Source organism: Cryptomeria japonica, chromosome 2 (assembly GCF_030272615.1).
Source record: "Cryptomeria japonica chromosome 2, Sugi_1.0, whole genome shotgun sequence".
Classification (NCBI taxonomy): Eukaryota; Viridiplantae; Streptophyta; class Pinopsida; order Cupressales; family Cupressaceae; genus Cryptomeria; species Cryptomeria japonica.
In genome coordinates this window covers 314,008,929-314,027,450 of record NC_081406.1, presented here as the reverse complement: position 1 = coordinate 314,027,450, position 18,522 = coordinate 314,008,929, and the positions used below count along the sequence as shown (strand labels likewise).

The window sequence follows — 18,522 nt, the reverse complement described above, 5'->3', positions numbered from 1 at the left end:
GGGTTACAACATGTCAGCCAATAGAAAAATAACACCCGACACCTTTATTAAATGATAAGTTTTTTTGGCCTCGTGGGGCGCTGCCCCTCGACCCCGCCCTGTATCGCCGATGCCCCTTGACCCCACCTTGGGGGCGCTGCCCCCAAACCCCCGTCGAAAAATATGGGGGGAAACTGCGTCAATAGAAGTAGGGAAAATTTAAGCTCCGAGTCTGACACTGATTGGATCGACCAGGTAGATATAGAGGCTGAGACTGTAGCCATGGTAGAGGAGGAGCGGAGAGCACGAGCACAGACAGGAGATTTAGAAGCAGATAGTGACAAGGATGTTCCTGATGTTGGTGAGCATGGCATGGTGTCACGGGGAGCGGCTATAGCTGCCGAATCATCCAGGACCTACCTTAGACGCCTTCGCAGGGGGCCGGGGCCGGAGGGTGCAAGCTCCTCTGAGCCATAGGCTTGTAGTTGTATTTACCTTTGGTATTTGTATGAAACATTTGATGATGATCATATGATGACATGAATTTTTTATTCCATGATTTTTGTAATATTGTATACATTTGACAATATTTATATATCTATGTTTGTTATTTCCTTCAGCTACAATTTGCGTTTATGCTTATGTGATTGATGTATAGTTGTGTATGTAATCAAATGAGTCGAGTTTGATGATGTTATTGTGTCTTTAAGGTGTATTTTTTAAAGGGTGCTTGAAACAAGTTTTAAATCTTTAAAAATCTCTAAATTTCTTGAGTTTTTCACTTTCCTGAGTCCAGTCGAGTTTGGAGCCGAGTCTGACGCTGAGTCCCGAGTCGGCCTTGCCGAGTCCGAGTCCCGTTTCTTTAATTTGAACCAAAGCAACCAACTCGGAGTCATTTGAATTAAACCCAGTCCAGGTTTTGAATACCAATTGTACCCAAGAGATATCGTTGGTATAATGTAAAAAATAAAATGAAATATTTAACACATTGCACAGTTGGCAGAAAAATAGGGGGAACTTGACACCTTCTCAAGGACACAAAGAAATGAAAAATAGTAACACTGATCCCCCAAATTCAACAAAAAAGTAGAAGCAACAATAGCACAAGTTAAATGAAATTTTATCCACTATCCACAAAAACAAAATTGGAGAGTGAGATTCAACATTCATGAAGATGATGAAGGTTACCAATCTAACACGTTTGCATGAAGGAGGGGAAGCTCCAACAACATTCGTGGAGGATGATTTTTAATCTTCGTCAACCATCTCTAGAGCTTTTCTTACCTCATCTCTTCCTCTTGAGTTTCATGGTTGTAGAAGGATCAACATGCTAGTGAAAAAATAGTGCCTTATGAGTTTCAAGATTGGTTCCTATAATGGTGAGGTATGGTGTGATGTTTCATATGACTTATGAATGACATATTGAAGTATTCTTGGAAAATTCGTGATTGTTTATCTTGAGACATTCTTTCTTTTAGTAGGACTAAGGAAGAGCTTTTGGAACATATCAAGCAAGTTTTACAAAAGCTAAAGGAAGAGAAATTGCTAATAAATCTCAAAAAGTGTTATTTTATGAAGGCAAAGATTGTGTATCTTGCATTTGTGATAGCAAGTGGGTCGTGCGAGAGTTCAAATGGACAACTGCAGTTGTGAGAAGTTTTTAGTTATTGTGATGCTAGTAGGACAGCTATCAAAGGAGTGATGGGTTAAGAGGGAACCAATTTTAGTGAAAGGCATCAATGATGCTAAGAGGAAGTACTCAATTTATAATCAGGAATTTTATGCCTTTGTTCAAGCATTGAAGAGGTGTAGGCATTATTTGCATACGAAGGAGTTCATTTTGCATACAGATCATCAAGCACTTTGGTACATCCATGACAAAGGGAAGTTGAACCAGTGGCATGCGAAGTGGGCAAACTTTTTGCATAGCTATTCATTTGTATTAGAGCACAAGATTGGGAGTGACAAGAAGGTAGTTGATGCTTTGAGAAGGTCATTACTCACAAAAGCTGAGGATGGAGTGGTTGAATTTGATGAGATGAAAGATTTGTATCCAGAGAATGAAGATTTTAGAGAAGCATGGAACCAACAAATGTAGATGTGGTACAATGGTTGGACTACTTGGTCCAAGATGGATTATTGTCTAGACAAAAATAATTGTGCATATTGTTAATTTTAGTACTTTCAGATTAGATGAAACTTAGAAAATCAGAATTTGTTTCTAACTAGGTTAATTAGATTTATTGGTTATCAGATTTAAGCATAGTAAGAAATAAATGCAAAAGAGACAAGACAAAGTTACCCTAGGAAAACCTCCTAGGAGGAAAAACCCAGCCAGAAAAGATCCTCAGATCTGATTATGGTTTTAGATTCAATTGACAATTACACACTTATCTGGAGTATAGAAGTTGCAGTCACAAGGAAGATGATATAGAAGACTACACAGCTAGTTTGTTGACAGTGATCATGATTTACAGTTCTTCTAACTTGTCTTGCTGTGCATGCACCTTTCAACTAGTTCACTGTCCTTTGCTTGAGCCTTCAATGAAGATCCCTGTCTTTGATGATAACTTGTGATCACCAATTAGATCTGTTGCACATACATGGAGTTCGCTGTGATCACCAATTAGATTTGCACAACATGGAGTTCGCTGTGATCACCAATTAGATCAGCACATACATAGAGTTCGCTGTGATCACCAATTAGATCTGCACATACATGGAGTTCGTTGTGATCACCAATTAGATCTGCACATACATGGAGTTCGCTGTGATCTGCTGCTTGCAAAGAAGTTCGCTAGCCAAGAAGGATATATTTCGCATTTACTTGAACTGCATTGATTATATTGTGAGAGTGTAATGTCCCTGCTAGTTAGAGATCATTGTCTTGCAAAACAAATTGTTAGAATACAACATATATATATATTTGCCATTTTTTAATTTGCAATCTATCTTTAATACTAAATTAACATAATCATAATTTTCATCTAATAAAAAGGATATGAATGCCATACGAAAGTATGTCCTTAGGCGGCCGTGAAGCTCGCCCTCTTAGATGTCCTTAGGCGGTCGTGAAGCTCGCCCTCTTGGAACCCCTTGGTTCCAAGCCCTCCAGGAAATCGAATTGGTTCCAAGCCATCCAAGGAAGACTCTTGTCTATTCCTTGCCTTGGGTGATGCCTTCATCATCCAAGTCCTCAGAGGGGACCGGCCAGATCCATCTCTTCTTGGTTGAGTTTAATCAACCAAGCCATACATATGCATATTAGTTTTCAGTATATATATTGCCCTAGGGATTATCATAATCCTTCCCTTAGACTAAGTGAGTTTCCTCCCTATAGCCTCCATCATATAATCACATTTATAATACATTTTTGCATTTGATTACTATTTTCCGTTCTATAATTCACATTTACATTTTTCTGATTTAACATGTATTCCCTAACATATTTTCATAAAAATGTTCATTAACCAATATTCACATTTATTTACTACGTATATTCCTCAAAGAAACGGGACTCGGACTCGGCAAGGCCGACTCGGACTCAGACTCGGGACTCGGCATCAAACTTGGCTGGACTCGGGAAAGTGAAAAACTCAAGAAATTTAGAGATTTTTAAAGATTTAAAACTTGTTTCAGACACCCTTTATTGAATACACCTTAAAGACGCAAAAACATCATCAAACTCGGCTCATTTGATTACATACACAAGTATACATCAATCACATAAGCATAAACGCAAATTGTAGCTGAAGAAAATAACAAGCATAGATATATAAATATTGTCAAATGTATACAATATTACAAAACTCATGGAATAAAAAAATCCATGTCATCATATGATCATCATCAAATGTTTCATACAAATACCAAAGGTAAATAGTAAATGCTAAATACAACTACAAGTGTACAAGCCTATGGCCCAGAGGGCCGTGCAACTGAACCCTCTCGCCCTGGTCCCCTGCGAAGGCGTTTAAAGTAGGCCCTGGATGATTCAGCAGCCATAGTCGCTCCCCGTGACACCATGCCATGCTCACCAACATCAGGAACAGCTGTGTCATGCTCGCCAACATCAGGAACAACTGTGTCACTCTGAGTCTCAGTATTTCCTGTCTCTGCTCGTGCTCTCTGCTCCTCCTTTGCCATGGCTACAGCCTCAGCCTCTATATCTACCTGGTCAATCCAATCAATGTCATCATCACTAAATACAATTGTAGGAGTCCCAGGAGCTGTCTGATTCTCATTGGCCCACTCTGCTTCAAGATCAACCTCATCTAGAATGATAGGAGACATGTCAACTGTTGCATTCTTTCTCATTCTCAAGCGGAGGTTGTAGTGAACAAAGACGAGATCATTCATCTTCTCCACAGATAATCTATTGCGCCTCTTGGAGTGTATGTGCTCAAACATACTCCAATTGCGCTCACAACCTGATGCGCTGCATGGTTGGCTCAAGATGCGAATGGCCAACTTCTGAATATTTAGTGTCTCTGGGCCAAAAAAGTTCCACCAATGATCTGAGTTTGAAATGAGAAAAATAAATAAAATCAGTCTCACTCATGAACTCATTTAACAAGTTACAATATAGTATTGAATAAAACTAAAATTAAGCCTAACAATTTATTTTTACTTGGCATCATAGTTGTCCTACCGTCTTTGGCGACAGGACGAGAGAAGGTCTCCCCTTGTGCGTCTGAGAACATCTGTAGCTCTCGAAAAGGTCTATCTGAGAAGTACCAGCAGGTCCCATCTTCTCCATGATTGCATATAGCCTATTAAGGACCTCCACATCAGCCTTGAAAGAAGGGATAAAATGGAATGTCGGATTCAGATAATAGGCTGCCGCATGGATGGGCCTATGAAGCTGATGATGCCATCTCCTATCAATGATCTCCCAAATGGGACCATACTTGCTCTCATCTGCTCCATAGACGAATCTGATGGCCTCCTTCGCCCTATCCATGCCCTCATATATATAGCCCATTGCGGGCTTATCTCCATCCGCAACTCGCAACAAAACCACCAAGGGCTTAACAAACTGCAAAATTGAAAATATTGTGTAATTTAGAAAAATGAGCAAATAAGAGAATACATATAATAAGTTATAAAACATGAAGTTAAATTGTAGAATTTATAAAAAAATTACCTTCACTATCTCATCACAAGGGACCCAAAAGCCTTGCTCATCAAAAATGCAGTTTGCCATCTCTATCCCTGCAGGGGTGGTAGCATAGGATGAGGAAGACCACTCCTCACCAACAATCATACGTCTCAAGGCAGACTTAGACCTAAGCATGGACTGCAATGTGAGGAAGTTTGTGGCAAATCTTGTGATTCCTGGACGAGCTAACTCCTTCTACTCTGTGTATTGTCTCATAAGAGCCAACACCCATGAATGATTATATACAAATTTGCAGACATTTCTTGCCCTTTCTACACATCTCTTGACCCATGGGATTGTTCCAATATCCTCCAACATGAGGTCAATGCAATGAGCAGCACATGGAGTCCAAACTATAGATGGGTGCCTCTCCATCAATAGTCTACCTGCAGCAACATAATTTGTTGCATTGTAAATTGTAATTAATGGAGGTACAAACTACAAGATAGTAATTAATTTGCAAACAAAATTAGTTTGTAATCAAAAGTTTACCTGCAGCAACATAATTTGCTGCATTGTCGGTCACCACCTGTACCACGTTCTCCTCACCCACATCTTCAATCACCTCCTCTATCTGCTCACATAGGTAGGTGACATTCTTGCAATGGGCGGAGGCATCAATGGACTTGATGAAAACGGTGCCCCTTGAAATAAAAAAATAAAGCTAGGTCAATGATCATTCAATAAACCATTAGATAAAAAATAAAAAATTAAAGACTATGAAACTTAAATTAATCAATCACCTGCGGAAGAAACAAGAAAATTAAGGAGAGTTCTATTTCTCCTATCCGTCCAACCATCAGTCATGATTGTGCAACCTTTAGTGCTCCATATGTGGTGTTGTTCATCTAAATCCTTTTTCACATCATCCACCATTTGAGACAAAATGGGTCCCCTCAAATCACTCTCACTAGGGGCTTTGAACCCCGCCCTGCATATGGTAATGGCATCAACCATTTGTTGCCAATAAGGAGACCTGTCGCAAAGAAACTCAATGAGATATGTTAAGTATAAAAATTCAATGAGATAAGTTAAGTATAAAAATTAAAACAATCAAAGTTATCAAACATAAAAGTTAGTAAAACATTCACCTGGCTACAAAGAATGGAATACAGCTGTAGCTACAAAACCTGCCAACTGCCATTTTAGCAGCATCATGGACCTCCTTGTTCCAACCCATGTCCTCAAGCGACGGTTGGGACCGAGGAGTAGTGCGAGGCACAAAGAAGGAATCCAACCTAGATTTACGAATCCTAGGTCCAATGGTAGCACTCCCGCTACAACTACTAGTGCTAGGAGCATGAGAAGTGGCGGTGGCACTGCCACTTATAGAAGCAGAAGCAGAAACGGAAGCACCAACAGTAGCAAAGTGAGTGGGACGATATGGAGGTAAGGAAGAAGGGCCTCCAACACAACCTAACTGTGTCCCTCTTCCTAAAACTGTCTCTCTCCCAATGGCCGCTCGATCCTCATTACTTACCTGACCTCTTCCTCTTTCCACGCAGCAGACCCCTTATCCTCCCCTGATTTTCCCTTATTTCCTTTCCTTTATATCTCTCAATTTGAGGGAGAGGTCACACCTCTTCATCATGTATGCCCTTTGGCAAGAGACACACCCTTTCACCATTATCACCCTTTGAAAGAGTGCAACTCTTCATTATTTCTACCATTTGAAAGGGACACAACCTTTCATAATCAAATCTGCACTTATTATTTAAATCAGATCTGCACTTCTCCTTACCAAATTATTCCCCCCCCAAATGAGGTTTTCTTCTCCCTTTTATATATCATTGTTGAGGGAGTCACAACATTTCTTTTCATGTCTTTTGACTTTTCATTAACTTAATTAATTTTTAATTAATCATATTTAATTATATCATTTTATATTTTAATTTTATTATTATCATTTATTATTAAATTCTATTTCAAAGTGGGGATATTATTATAATTTATTATGTGGGGATATTATTATAATTTATTATTAAATTCTATTTCAAAGTGGGGATATTATTATCATTTATTATTAAATTCTATTTCAAAGTGGGAATATTATTATCATTTATTATTAAATTCTATTTCAAAGTGGGGATATTACAAAGGAGTTCGCTAGCCAAGAAGGATATATTTCGCATTTACTTGAACTGCATTGATTATATTGTGAGAGGTATATGTCTTATTTATAGGAGAGCAACCACTCCTAATCAAGTCGGCTTATGATGAATTCATAACCTTTAATTTATTTGCATCACTTTAACCGAAACCCTTTATTAGATAGGGTCGGCCCTATTCATGTAAGCATGTTATCTTGCACGTAGCGTGGTATTGAGGAGTAGCGTGATGTATAGGGCCCAACCCTAAGAGTGGCGTGTGGGATGAGAAGGGCCCAACCCTAAGAGTAGCGTGTGAGAGGAGAAGGGCCCAGCCCTTGGCGGATTCCAATGTTGCCTTAAGGCAATTGAAATCCGCATTCTACCTAGTTACAATCAACACTCCCTCTTAACTAGGGAGAAAGATAATCTTACAACTTGGTTACAAGATTAGGGCCCAACCCTAAGTAATACATACAATGTTTAAATTGTAATTTGAACTTAGCTGTCAACTTCAAATATTCCTGAGAGAGGATCACAACAAGTAGCCACAATAGTAGCCCATAGTATCCATCTTGTACTGCCTGTGGAGAGTGGATGCACACATGCACATCATGGAGTCTTTCCATGCCATCAATCGCGTATATCCATCATACATTGTCTTTACCTCAGTCTTCTCCCAAAGAAGAATGTAACATCATAATCTTCCATCTTGCACCCAAGCATAGAGTGGAGATACATAATCATTGCTCTCCATAAGCATGGAATGAAAACATAGTTCTCCATCTTGCACACAAGCAAAGAATGGAATAAACATAATCGAAATATTTTAGTCTTCCATCTTGCACACAAGCATAGAATGGAACTACATAACATAATCTTTCAGCTCGCACACAAGCATAGACTGGATCCACCTTACATTGCCCGCAGAGGGTGGAGAGGATCTTTTTTACCATCTTACATTGCCCGCAGAGGATGGTTAACAATTATACTTCTCCCTGAGAAGATTACAATACCATCTTACATTGCCCGCAGAGGATGGTTACCAATTACACTTCTCCTTGAGAAGATTACAATAGCATCTTACATTGCCCGCAGAGGATGGTTACTAATTACACTTCTCCCTGAGAAGTTTACAATACCACCTTACATTGCTCGCAGAGGGTGGTTGATACAACACAATGTATCACAGAGGTTGAGACTCCCTCTCAACCAAGGCGGTGTTCTCCATAGCTCCAAGTCTATCTTAAGCTTCAAGAGACTTGGTGAGAACATCTGCAACACAGGATTGTCCTGCCATAAAACACTAAATTGTCAGGTATCACTATAAAATTCTGATAATAAATCAAAACAGCATAACAAGAATTTGGAGAAACCACACTGCTTCTCTTGATGCAACATTTGCAACAATGTATTTAGCTACAGTAATACTTAATGCAACTGAGGACTGTCCCTGTAGGTCCAAGAGATCGCAGCGGGTGAATGCTCGAAGTGTTTTCCTTGTCCGTAACATTTCTTGACCAATATGAACCTAAGCAGCTTCAGCCCATAATCAATTGTGTCTTGCAAACATCAAAATATGCTTGCTTGCAACAATATGCTTAGCTGAAACACTCGCCAATCAACCTGCCTCTATTCAAATAAATCTGCAAGATCATAGTTGGCTATAGACATACTCAACTTCTTCAAGTTAGTTTCCATATAAGTTTATAATCCATAATTCTAACACAACAATAGAAAACTTGACTTAGAACAATTTCATTAGATCTTTGCCACACTTCTAACCTAGAAGTAATGCATTTTAGATTTAGATCTTCTATCTCAATTCTGAGCTAATTCTTTCTTATATTAAATCATGAGACTATCTTTATGTCAGAGTTTGATCATCAGAATTAACATTTCAAATACTTTAAGGAACAGGTTAGAATCTATACAAAAACCCTAGGCTTATCAAATACTCTTTCATACCAAGAGTTTTATTGAAGGTCATAGGGCTCCCTCTTAATCCTCAATATCAGACTGATAGCCAAGCATCATAGATCATAATTATTCATAAACAAGGATGAGAAATGCCAACTTCACCTTTTATGAATTGGACCCATGGTTCAATTATGATCAGGACATATCCTCAAACTTCTTCTAATTGAGTGAGAAGATCCTTATGCCTTACTTCAAAGCTCCCTTTGAAGTCACATCAATCCAAGCTTATGGATTTCTGATGTCAGTAAGGCCTTGCTCCTCGACATACATCACCTACTATATGAGGTTATATAAAAATGACCTTGGGTGAGGATCACAACATTCATGATAAGTTAGATGCGTTCTTTTAACGATATAACCAATGATCCATAGAATGCTGAGACAATACTTCTATGACACAAATTAAAAGAGCCAGCCTTGAACACATAACCTTGAAAACTTGTACATCACCATACTTCACACTTCATGATAGTAAATACTCAACTGAAAAGTCAGTTTTATGTAACTATTATAGAATCATTCAATTGATAGTCAAAAGCTCAATCAGATCATAGGTGAGGAAGTAATAATAGAATGTTCACAAGAAGTATACTTACCAATGAAGATACTAACCAAGCAATGATAGTGAGAGCCTATACTTCCATGAATCAATAGCAATTAGTAAGCTACAGTATATAATAAAATAATTTTGATAAAGGATTTCAGATCAACCTCTAGATATCCAACAGCAAATACAAGCATTGAACAATAAATTCCTAACTCACTTATTTATGGCATTAATGAATACTTCATTTACTCAATTAGCAGCGATACTTATGTAACTGGCTTATTTTCCCTTACGCACATAGATAAAGGCACACACAAATTAAACGAAGCTCAAAACAGAGAGGAAATATTCAAGTTCGCAATGTCTTTACAAATATATGAAGTTCAACTTTTCTTCTTTGTTTTGATCTCACTCATTGGAACAATTAAGCACTAGATATTTAATGTGGGCATACTTCCATATTTAATTTTAGTATTTAATTGATCAGGTCACAGACAGGCACGTACACAAAATTTCCCCTACTAGGTTTAGGTCTGTTTTAACCATAATTTAATCTATTTCAAAATACTTATGACTTCAATTGATTTATCAATTATTGATAAGTAAATTGTTCATGTACCATACTAGAGAACTAATTGTATCATACTAGATAATTAATTTTATCATCCATAATTCTTAATGCAAGAGTCAACCTACCTTACTACTTCAGTTCTAAGGAAGAAGGGGATGGCTATGTTACCAAAGCGCTCAGAGACCAAGATACAATAGGCTCCCTCAAGGTTTACAGTTCCAAGCCCTTACCCTATCTTGGGACCATACCCTCAAAGTTTACGGGATGCTGATCCTTACCCTATCTTGGGAATCATCCTATTGATTGGATTTAGACTGCCCCTCTTTGGAAACAACTCCATTCTCAACTTTCTTAAATACTGACAGTAGTAACAAGTATTAGGCTATAAGTATACTAACTTGTCATGTATTATGAATGAAATTAAGTATAACTGTCATACATATTGTAGTCCATATTAATATTATTATTAAATTCTGCATAAGATCATTATTAGGTATCATATATTAAGCATGCACTAAGCACATCCCCATGCATACCACCTAGAACAAAGATGTTACTACCTGTAACTTAAAAATAGTTATGATCCGATCTGATCCGAGGTGATATCACTGGATGCTTTGATTTCTTTCCTTTATGTCTCTCAATATGAGGGAGAGGTCACACCTCCTCATCATGTATGTTTTTTGGCAAGAGACACACCCTTTCACAATCAGATCTGCAACTCTTATTTAAATCAGATCTTAACCACTCATAAAGTTGCAACCAAAAATAATAAGCCCTTAACAACAATCTTAATTAACCAAGCATCCTCTTATAATATTCAGTTTAACAAGGACTAAAATAGAAGATTCGTTCATTTAACATTTAATGTTTTCATTGTTATCAAATTCGTCTTATTGAGAGATCTTTATATTTACAAACATGTCATCAAAGAAGGAAAGGACAAGAGACTGAAATTACATGATTAAATCTGATCGCTGGTTAGTACGAACCTATCTCTGATATTTCCATCAAGCCTCTCTTCAACTTCTAGCCCCATTAACCTGACCTGTGAATGAGACAACAATTTGGAAATAAAGGAGTACTAATTCTGAAAATTGAAAGTTGATCTAGCCTATAGCTTTGATACCATGTTAATTTTAGTACTTTCAGATTAGATGAAACTCAGAAAATCAGAATTTGTTTCTAACTAGGTTAATTAGATTTATTGGTTTTTAGATTTAAGCATAGTAAGAAATGAATGCAAAAGAGACAAGACAAAGTTACCCTGGGAAAACCTCCTAGGAGGAAAAACCCAGCCAGAAAAGATCTTCAGATCTGATTATGGTTTTAGATTCAATTGACAATTACACACTTATCTGGAGTATAGAAGTTGCAGTCACAAGGAAGATGATATAGAAGACTACACAGCTAGTTTGTTGACAGTGATTATGATTTACAGTCCTTCTAACTTGTCTTGCTGTGCATGCACCTTTCAACTAGTTCACAGTCCTTTGCTTGAGCCTTCAATGGAGATCCCTGTCTTTGATGATAACTTGTGATCGCCAATTAGATCTGTTGCACATACATGGAGTTCACTGTGATCACCAATTAGATCTGCACATACATGGAGTTCCCTGTGATCACCAATTAGATCTGCACAACATGGAGTTCGCTACGATCACCAATTAGATCTGCACATACATGGAGTTCGTTGTGATTTGCTGCTTGCAAAGGAGTTCGCTAGCCAAGAAGGATATATTTCGCATTTACTTGAACTGCATTGATTATATTGTGAGAGGTATATGTCTTATTTATAGGAGAGCAACCACTCCTAATCAAGCCGGCTTATGATGAATTCATAACCTTTAATTTATTTGCATCACTTTAACCGAAACCCTTTATTAGATAGGGTCGGCCCTATTCATGTAAGCATGTTATCTTGCACATAGCATGGTATTGAGGAGTAGCGTGATGTATAGGGCCCAGCCCTAAGAGTGGCGTGTGGGATGAGAAGGGCCCAACCCTAAGAGTAGCGTGTGAGAGGAGAAGGGCCCAGCCCTTGGCGGATTCCAATGTTGCCTTAAGGCAATTGGAATCCGCATTCTACCTAGTTACAATCAACATACCCTAGGGGTCGATGGGTGAAAATGTGATTAGACAAAAGCATAGTGGAGGATTAGCTGGCATTTTGGTATTGATAAGACTTTAGTGCTTTTTGAGGAGCACTATTATTGGCCAAGGATGAGCTTAGATGTTCAGGGATTTGTATAGAGATGTCATATTTGTCAATATGCTAAGGGAAGTAGTCAAAATATCATCCGCTATCAGCATCTACCTCAACACAAAGGCCTTAGGACCATAAGGATATGATTTTGGGCTTGGACTACCTAGAACTTAGAGAGGACATAATTCAATTGTTGTGATGGATAGGATGTGTAAGATGACACATTTTATTACCTGTCAAAAGACTAGTGATGTGTGATAACCCTACTGTACCCCCTGATGTAAACCTTATAAAATACACCAATAATGATAAAGTCAATTATTAAAATGATGTTAATATATTAAAAGAGGAAATAAATTATTAAATAAAGTTAATATAAGGAATAAATTATTAGAAAATGATTAATATATTTAAATATATTAAATGATGGGAAAATGAATTATTAAACAAATATATTTGAATATTACATGAAAGGTGGGTTTAATAAGTTACACACCTTTTTAAGGGAGGGGAATTAATCACCACGGGACCCCCCCGCCCCCTCGTGGGAAGTGGTGGGACGGGAAGCTGCAACCTAGGCTGCGACTACTGTCACACCCCTTCCCTCGAAAGGGAAGTGGTAGGACGGGAGTCGCAGCCTGGGCTGCGACCCATCACACCCCTTCCCATGGAAGGGACCCTGTGGAGGGACATGACCATCCCCCTCCACGGGTATATAACAAGACAACCGCAGAGCCAGTGAGGGGGCATAGAGAATAAGTAAAAGGAGAGGAACTGCAGCTGCGTCAACAGAGGCAATAGAAAAAGCAAGAAGATAGCAGCGACGCCATAGGTACGTATATGTGTGTGGATGTGCGTGCCACACACACACATATAAATATACTCGTAGTTTTTGGTAGATCTGTCATTATTATTATAATGTGTATGTTACGGAATTATATCATCATTATTATAATGTTGTATGTCACAAGATTATATTGTTACTACCATGTTGTCTCATACAAATATATAAATATGTGTACAGGTGTGTATCCACACCATATATATATAGGTGTATATATCTGCAGTCTACTGTTCATGTAGAATCGATAATAGGGATAAGGAAGTAGGTAGAGGCTGACATAAAATTATAATTTAAATGATAATGATAATATGAATTGTTATGAAATGTTGGATATCAATGAATGACAATAATGTGATTATATGATGGAGGCTATTGGGAGGAAATCCCCTTAGCCTAATTCAGGGATTATGATAATCTCTGGTAGGCAGTATATATTGAGTATTCATATGCATATATGTTATGGCTTGGGTGTCAAAAGATCACCCAAGAAGAGACGGATCTGGACGGTCCTCTCTGGTAGACTTGGATGATAAGATGCATCATCCAAGGCAAGAAATTGATCATATATGATGGTCTTCCTTGGAAGGCTTGGATGTAAGATGTTACATCCAAGACAAAAATCGAATTATCTATCAATTTCCTGGTATGGCTTGGAACCAAGATGGGTTCCAAGAAGGCGAGCATTACAACCGCCTAAGGACATGTCCCAGTACTGCACTCGTATCCTTTTTATTAAATAAGAATTGAGATTAATTTTAATTAAGTAATTGAAGTTTAATTGCAAATTAGATTAGTTAAACATATATTTGTTGCATTCTAACAGTCTGTTTTGCAGGACAGTGATCTCTAACTAGTAGGGACATTACATGATGCTTTCCAGTTTCCACATACTAGTTTGTTCTTCAAAGAGGTAATGAGACTGTTGGAAATAAGGAACATTAGGAACATTGAGAGGGGGGGGGGGTGTGAATTAGTGTTCAGCAAATCTTACTTTTAACTCGTTCTTTTAAGTTCTTAACACATTTAATGAAAAGAAAGATGCAAGAACATAAGACAAACAACCACAACACCATGACGCAAAGATTTTTGTACGTGGAAACCCGGTTAGGGAAAAACCATGGTGGGGATGAACCCACAATATAGGTATACTCTTTTAAAAGTATTACAATGGGAATGTACATGCATTCAGGCACGCTGCCCAGAGCTCATTGCTCAAAAGGAGGCTCACTGCCTACAAAATCATTTACAAAATATTACAGAAATGTTTGAACTGAAGAACAACATCTACAAATGCCAAAATACAGTTCCGGTTAAGCACAATATACTGATTTCATATACTTCATCTCTCTCTGCTTTGTTACACTACTTTGCTATGATTCAGAGCACAAGTCTCTATCTTGTGCACATGAAACTACGCACAATCAATCAACAACAGCTTTCGCATATCCAAAATGATCAAAAACATCGACCACATATATCCGCAACAAGAAATTAGATCCATCGCTAGTTGGCTCATGAAGGCTTAGAACATTATTTAAACATGTATGAACAATTGGCTTAATTTGAGCACAAAGACTAATGCGAACCAAAATAGTTGATTACATGTTACCAAAACTGTTGGACAAAACACCTAGATTACAAAACCAATCACCAAAACCGCTCCATCGAATCCGCACAAATATTATCCATACAAATCGGCTTGTTCTTAACTGGCAGACCAGGACCCGGTACTCAAAAGCTTGTATCTTGCAAACGAATCACCACCGGAGGCCAAAATTCTGGAATAAGGTGTTCCAGACATCCATCTACCATCCCTTAGATCCGCAACACAAAATGTTACCTTGAAATGAAGTACCAACCAAAATACTGAACACTGTCAGATGCTTTGTTCCTAGCTTGCTGGACTTGAACAAATCTCCAATCTGACTTCCAGTATGATCAAATAGTGTAATGTGGATGGGTACACTAACTTTGGTTGCCATCAATGACAATATCTGATAACCTATGCAGTGTCTCTTGCCAACAGAGACTACATGGGCTACTGATGAATATATTTTTGGATAGTGATGTTAAGTTTGTTGTCAATTCTGAAGGATTGTAAGGAGAAAGTTGGGAACCAAATAAGTTTCAGTTTGTCTTACCATTCATAGAAAGATGGAAAATAGGAGTTTGGATAATTTGTTGAGGTGTCTAGTTGGTGAAACGCCCAAATGGTGAGACTTGGTTTTGGCACAAGCTGAATTGCCTACAACAATTCAGTGAACAGGAGCATGCCATTCTCGGTGGTATATGGGCACAGTCCTAGGGGTCTGTTGTTGAATTGAATGAAATGGTTGAGATGGGCACCAAGAGTGCGCAAGCAAAGGATTTGACAAAACACATGCTAGGTGTTCATATGTAGTCAAGGGAAGATCTGATGAAGAGCAACTATAAATACAAGGAATATGCAGACCAAGAGAGGAGGGAGAAGGAATTTCAGGATGGTGCCCCAGTTTTAGCTGACCTAAGAGGAGAGGTTTCCAAAGGATTAATATAACAAACTTTATTGGAAGAAGATTGGACCATGTAGAGTGTTAAGAAAGATATTTATAATGCCTGAGACTGAGCTACTAGATGGAATAGGCAATGCATCTATCTTTAACATTGCAGATCTTTACACATCATTTGGTTCAAGATGGAAAAAGGGAAGGATATTGAGATAAGTTCCCGATTGGAAAAAATATATCCCAGAGCAACCAAATGAAGAGATTGAGAGTTCCTTGGGATAGAGAATTGTCAAGAAAACCAGGGGAAAGAAATATGTAAAATATGTAGTTAAATGGAAGATCAAAGCAGAAGAGTATACTGTTTGGTTAACTCCAATAGAGATGAGATGGTATGATTTCAACAAGAAGGAAATTTGAATTTTCATTGTGAGCAGGGGCTTACTTTCTTTTCCTACACAAGGTGTCTGGTGTAGAGGCATCATGGGATTCGAGCATTTAACATCACCAAAAATATTTGTGGTTTGTGAACTAAACTCGGGTTCCTAGGTGGGGGATACATTTTTGAAATTCAAATTTTATCAAATTTGATTTGTTTCCCTCTCATTTTGGGTGTCAGGTTGATAAAGTGTTATGACATCTCTTCATTACTACCAGTAAGAGCATCTATGATACATCATAGATGAGCAGTTACTTCTAAGAGAGTATCTTTGACTAATTCCTCTACTTTGGAATTTTGAGCACTCATTTTTGTGTGGTGCATGTTAATGCATTTTGTCTTGCATGTTGATGAATGTTGGGTAGGGCGCCCCACTTTAGTAATTTTAGACAGTGGATGAGGTTCTCGAGGAATTTTGAGCACTCATTTTTGTGTGGTGCATGTTAATGCATTTTGTCTTGCATGTTGATGAATGTTGGGTAGGGCGCCCCACTTTAGTAATTTTAGACAGTGGATGAGGTTCTCATTCATGAAGGGAGTTATATTTGACCAAGGTTGAACTCTTCTTTTGGCATCAGACTTGTAGGAAAAAAACTAAGTTACTGTTTAGAGCAATTTTTTTCAAGTTGAAGACAAGAGGAGTTCTTCATTTGTTGCAGGTTATTGGGAGCACAGAGTTAGCCGACAGGGTGTTGGATATCGTTTGTAGTCTTTTGCAGGTTGTGATAAGAGTTTGTAGGTTATTATAGTTTGAAATGTTGGGTTTTACAAGGGGAAACATTATCGTTAATATTATTGTAATCTTCCATATGTTATTGAATAATAAAATCAGCACTTTCTTTGTTCCCACCTTTATTTGTTTCAGTCATTCCATATTTATTGGTTCATAAAATCATAGTTGAATCTTAGTATCATGTTTCATTTCATTCAGTGTTAAAAGTTTTCCAAGTTTTTGGGTTCATTTGGTGTTGTTGCAAGGGGAAGGTTGCCATTCATTTGGGTTTTCTTCTAGTTTTGTTTTCCTTGTTTTAATGCTTTAACAGTCACACCTTCAGCTCTCAAGATGGTTGTTTTTACCCTGGTACATCCTATTGTAACTGGATGTATAAGCTCCATTGAACTAGTTTGGTCTCTGGTGCTCATTAATATAATTGCACTATATTTTTTTTCGTCCTTTTTATTGATCCCAGTTAAAAGGAGTGTATTTGAAGTTTTGAATGATAGACAAAATGTGACTTTCTTATTGCCAGCTAAGGTCACGATGACATAGTATTCTTTGTGAGATTTTTCAGGTGAACTATGGCGAATTTATGCATGGATTGATGAAAGAAAATATACAGCTCAACAGAAAGGTCCTCTCAGAGCTTGCTATGCATGAACCATACAGCTTCAAATCACTAGTGGATATTGCAAAGAATGCATTTCCAGGAAATAAAGCTCAAAGTTCTATAGCTACCAAAGAGACAACAGCTATGAGCAAGTGACTGTTGCTTCTTTAAAGTTACTGTAAATGTAATCCCCAGGTATGAGAATGCATTTTATATTGCCAATGATGTAGAGTCTATAGAATTGAGAACGGTCCCTTCTATTTTGTGACATTGAGAAGATACTGCACAACTAGAGCATTCTAGGTCCCTAGTTGATTGGTATATATGTATTTTGGAAAAACCGTTACGACTCCAATCAATCTGAAAAAGTCAAATGAGATGTTGTGTCGGATGAATTAGCAGTATTATACATTAAAAAAAAATACTGTATTTCATTGATATTTTGTTGGTAATTACTAATGAGTATAAAATCTAATGTGTGTTGCTTCACTACTTGGATATGCAGCAGAGACTTCAGCTTGTTTAGTTATTAATCTGAAGCACAAAAGAAGCGTGAAGCAAAAATAAGGAATTTTTCAGATGCTTATAACTGTGTTCAAGCCTTCTTTTCATATTTGAAGAGACCGAGGCACAAATTCTTTTGATACACATAATTGCTGTATGGGAATTCATAATGAACACTATGAATTAAAGTATATAAACAAAATTATTGAGTGCTTAGCTGTATCTGATGCACATTGAATTCCCATGGACATGATTGTGGACGCACAAATTTTAGAGTTCCAATTTCATCAAACGTCAGTTGAGAGTTGAGACAAGTATTTGCAATACAAGACTACAACACAAACAGAGTAAGTTAAAAAATTATGCTATGTGATAGTTCTCCAAAGTTCCAAA

The 18,522-nt window shown here is 37.7% G+C and overlaps 1 protein-coding gene across 4 annotated transcripts in view; it reads left to right on the top strand.

The window, feature by feature from the left end:
- The window catches only part of LOC131070227 (uncharacterized), a 71,621-nt gene extending 53,178 nt beyond the window's left edge, over positions 1-18,443 (top strand). For 2 of the 4 annotated variants that reach the window (XM_058005731.2, XM_058005732.2), the window contains 2 exons: positions 17,590-17,820; positions 18,134-18,443. In XM_058005731.2, the coding sequence (XP_057861714.1) occupies positions 17,590-17,781 (192 nt within the window). In that variant the 3' untranslated portion in view covers positions 17,782-17,820; positions 18,134-18,443. The other 2 variants (XM_058005730.2, XM_058005729.2) reach the window with 2 other exon arrangements.
- The last annotated feature ends 79 nt before the right edge of the window (positions 18,444-18,522 follow it).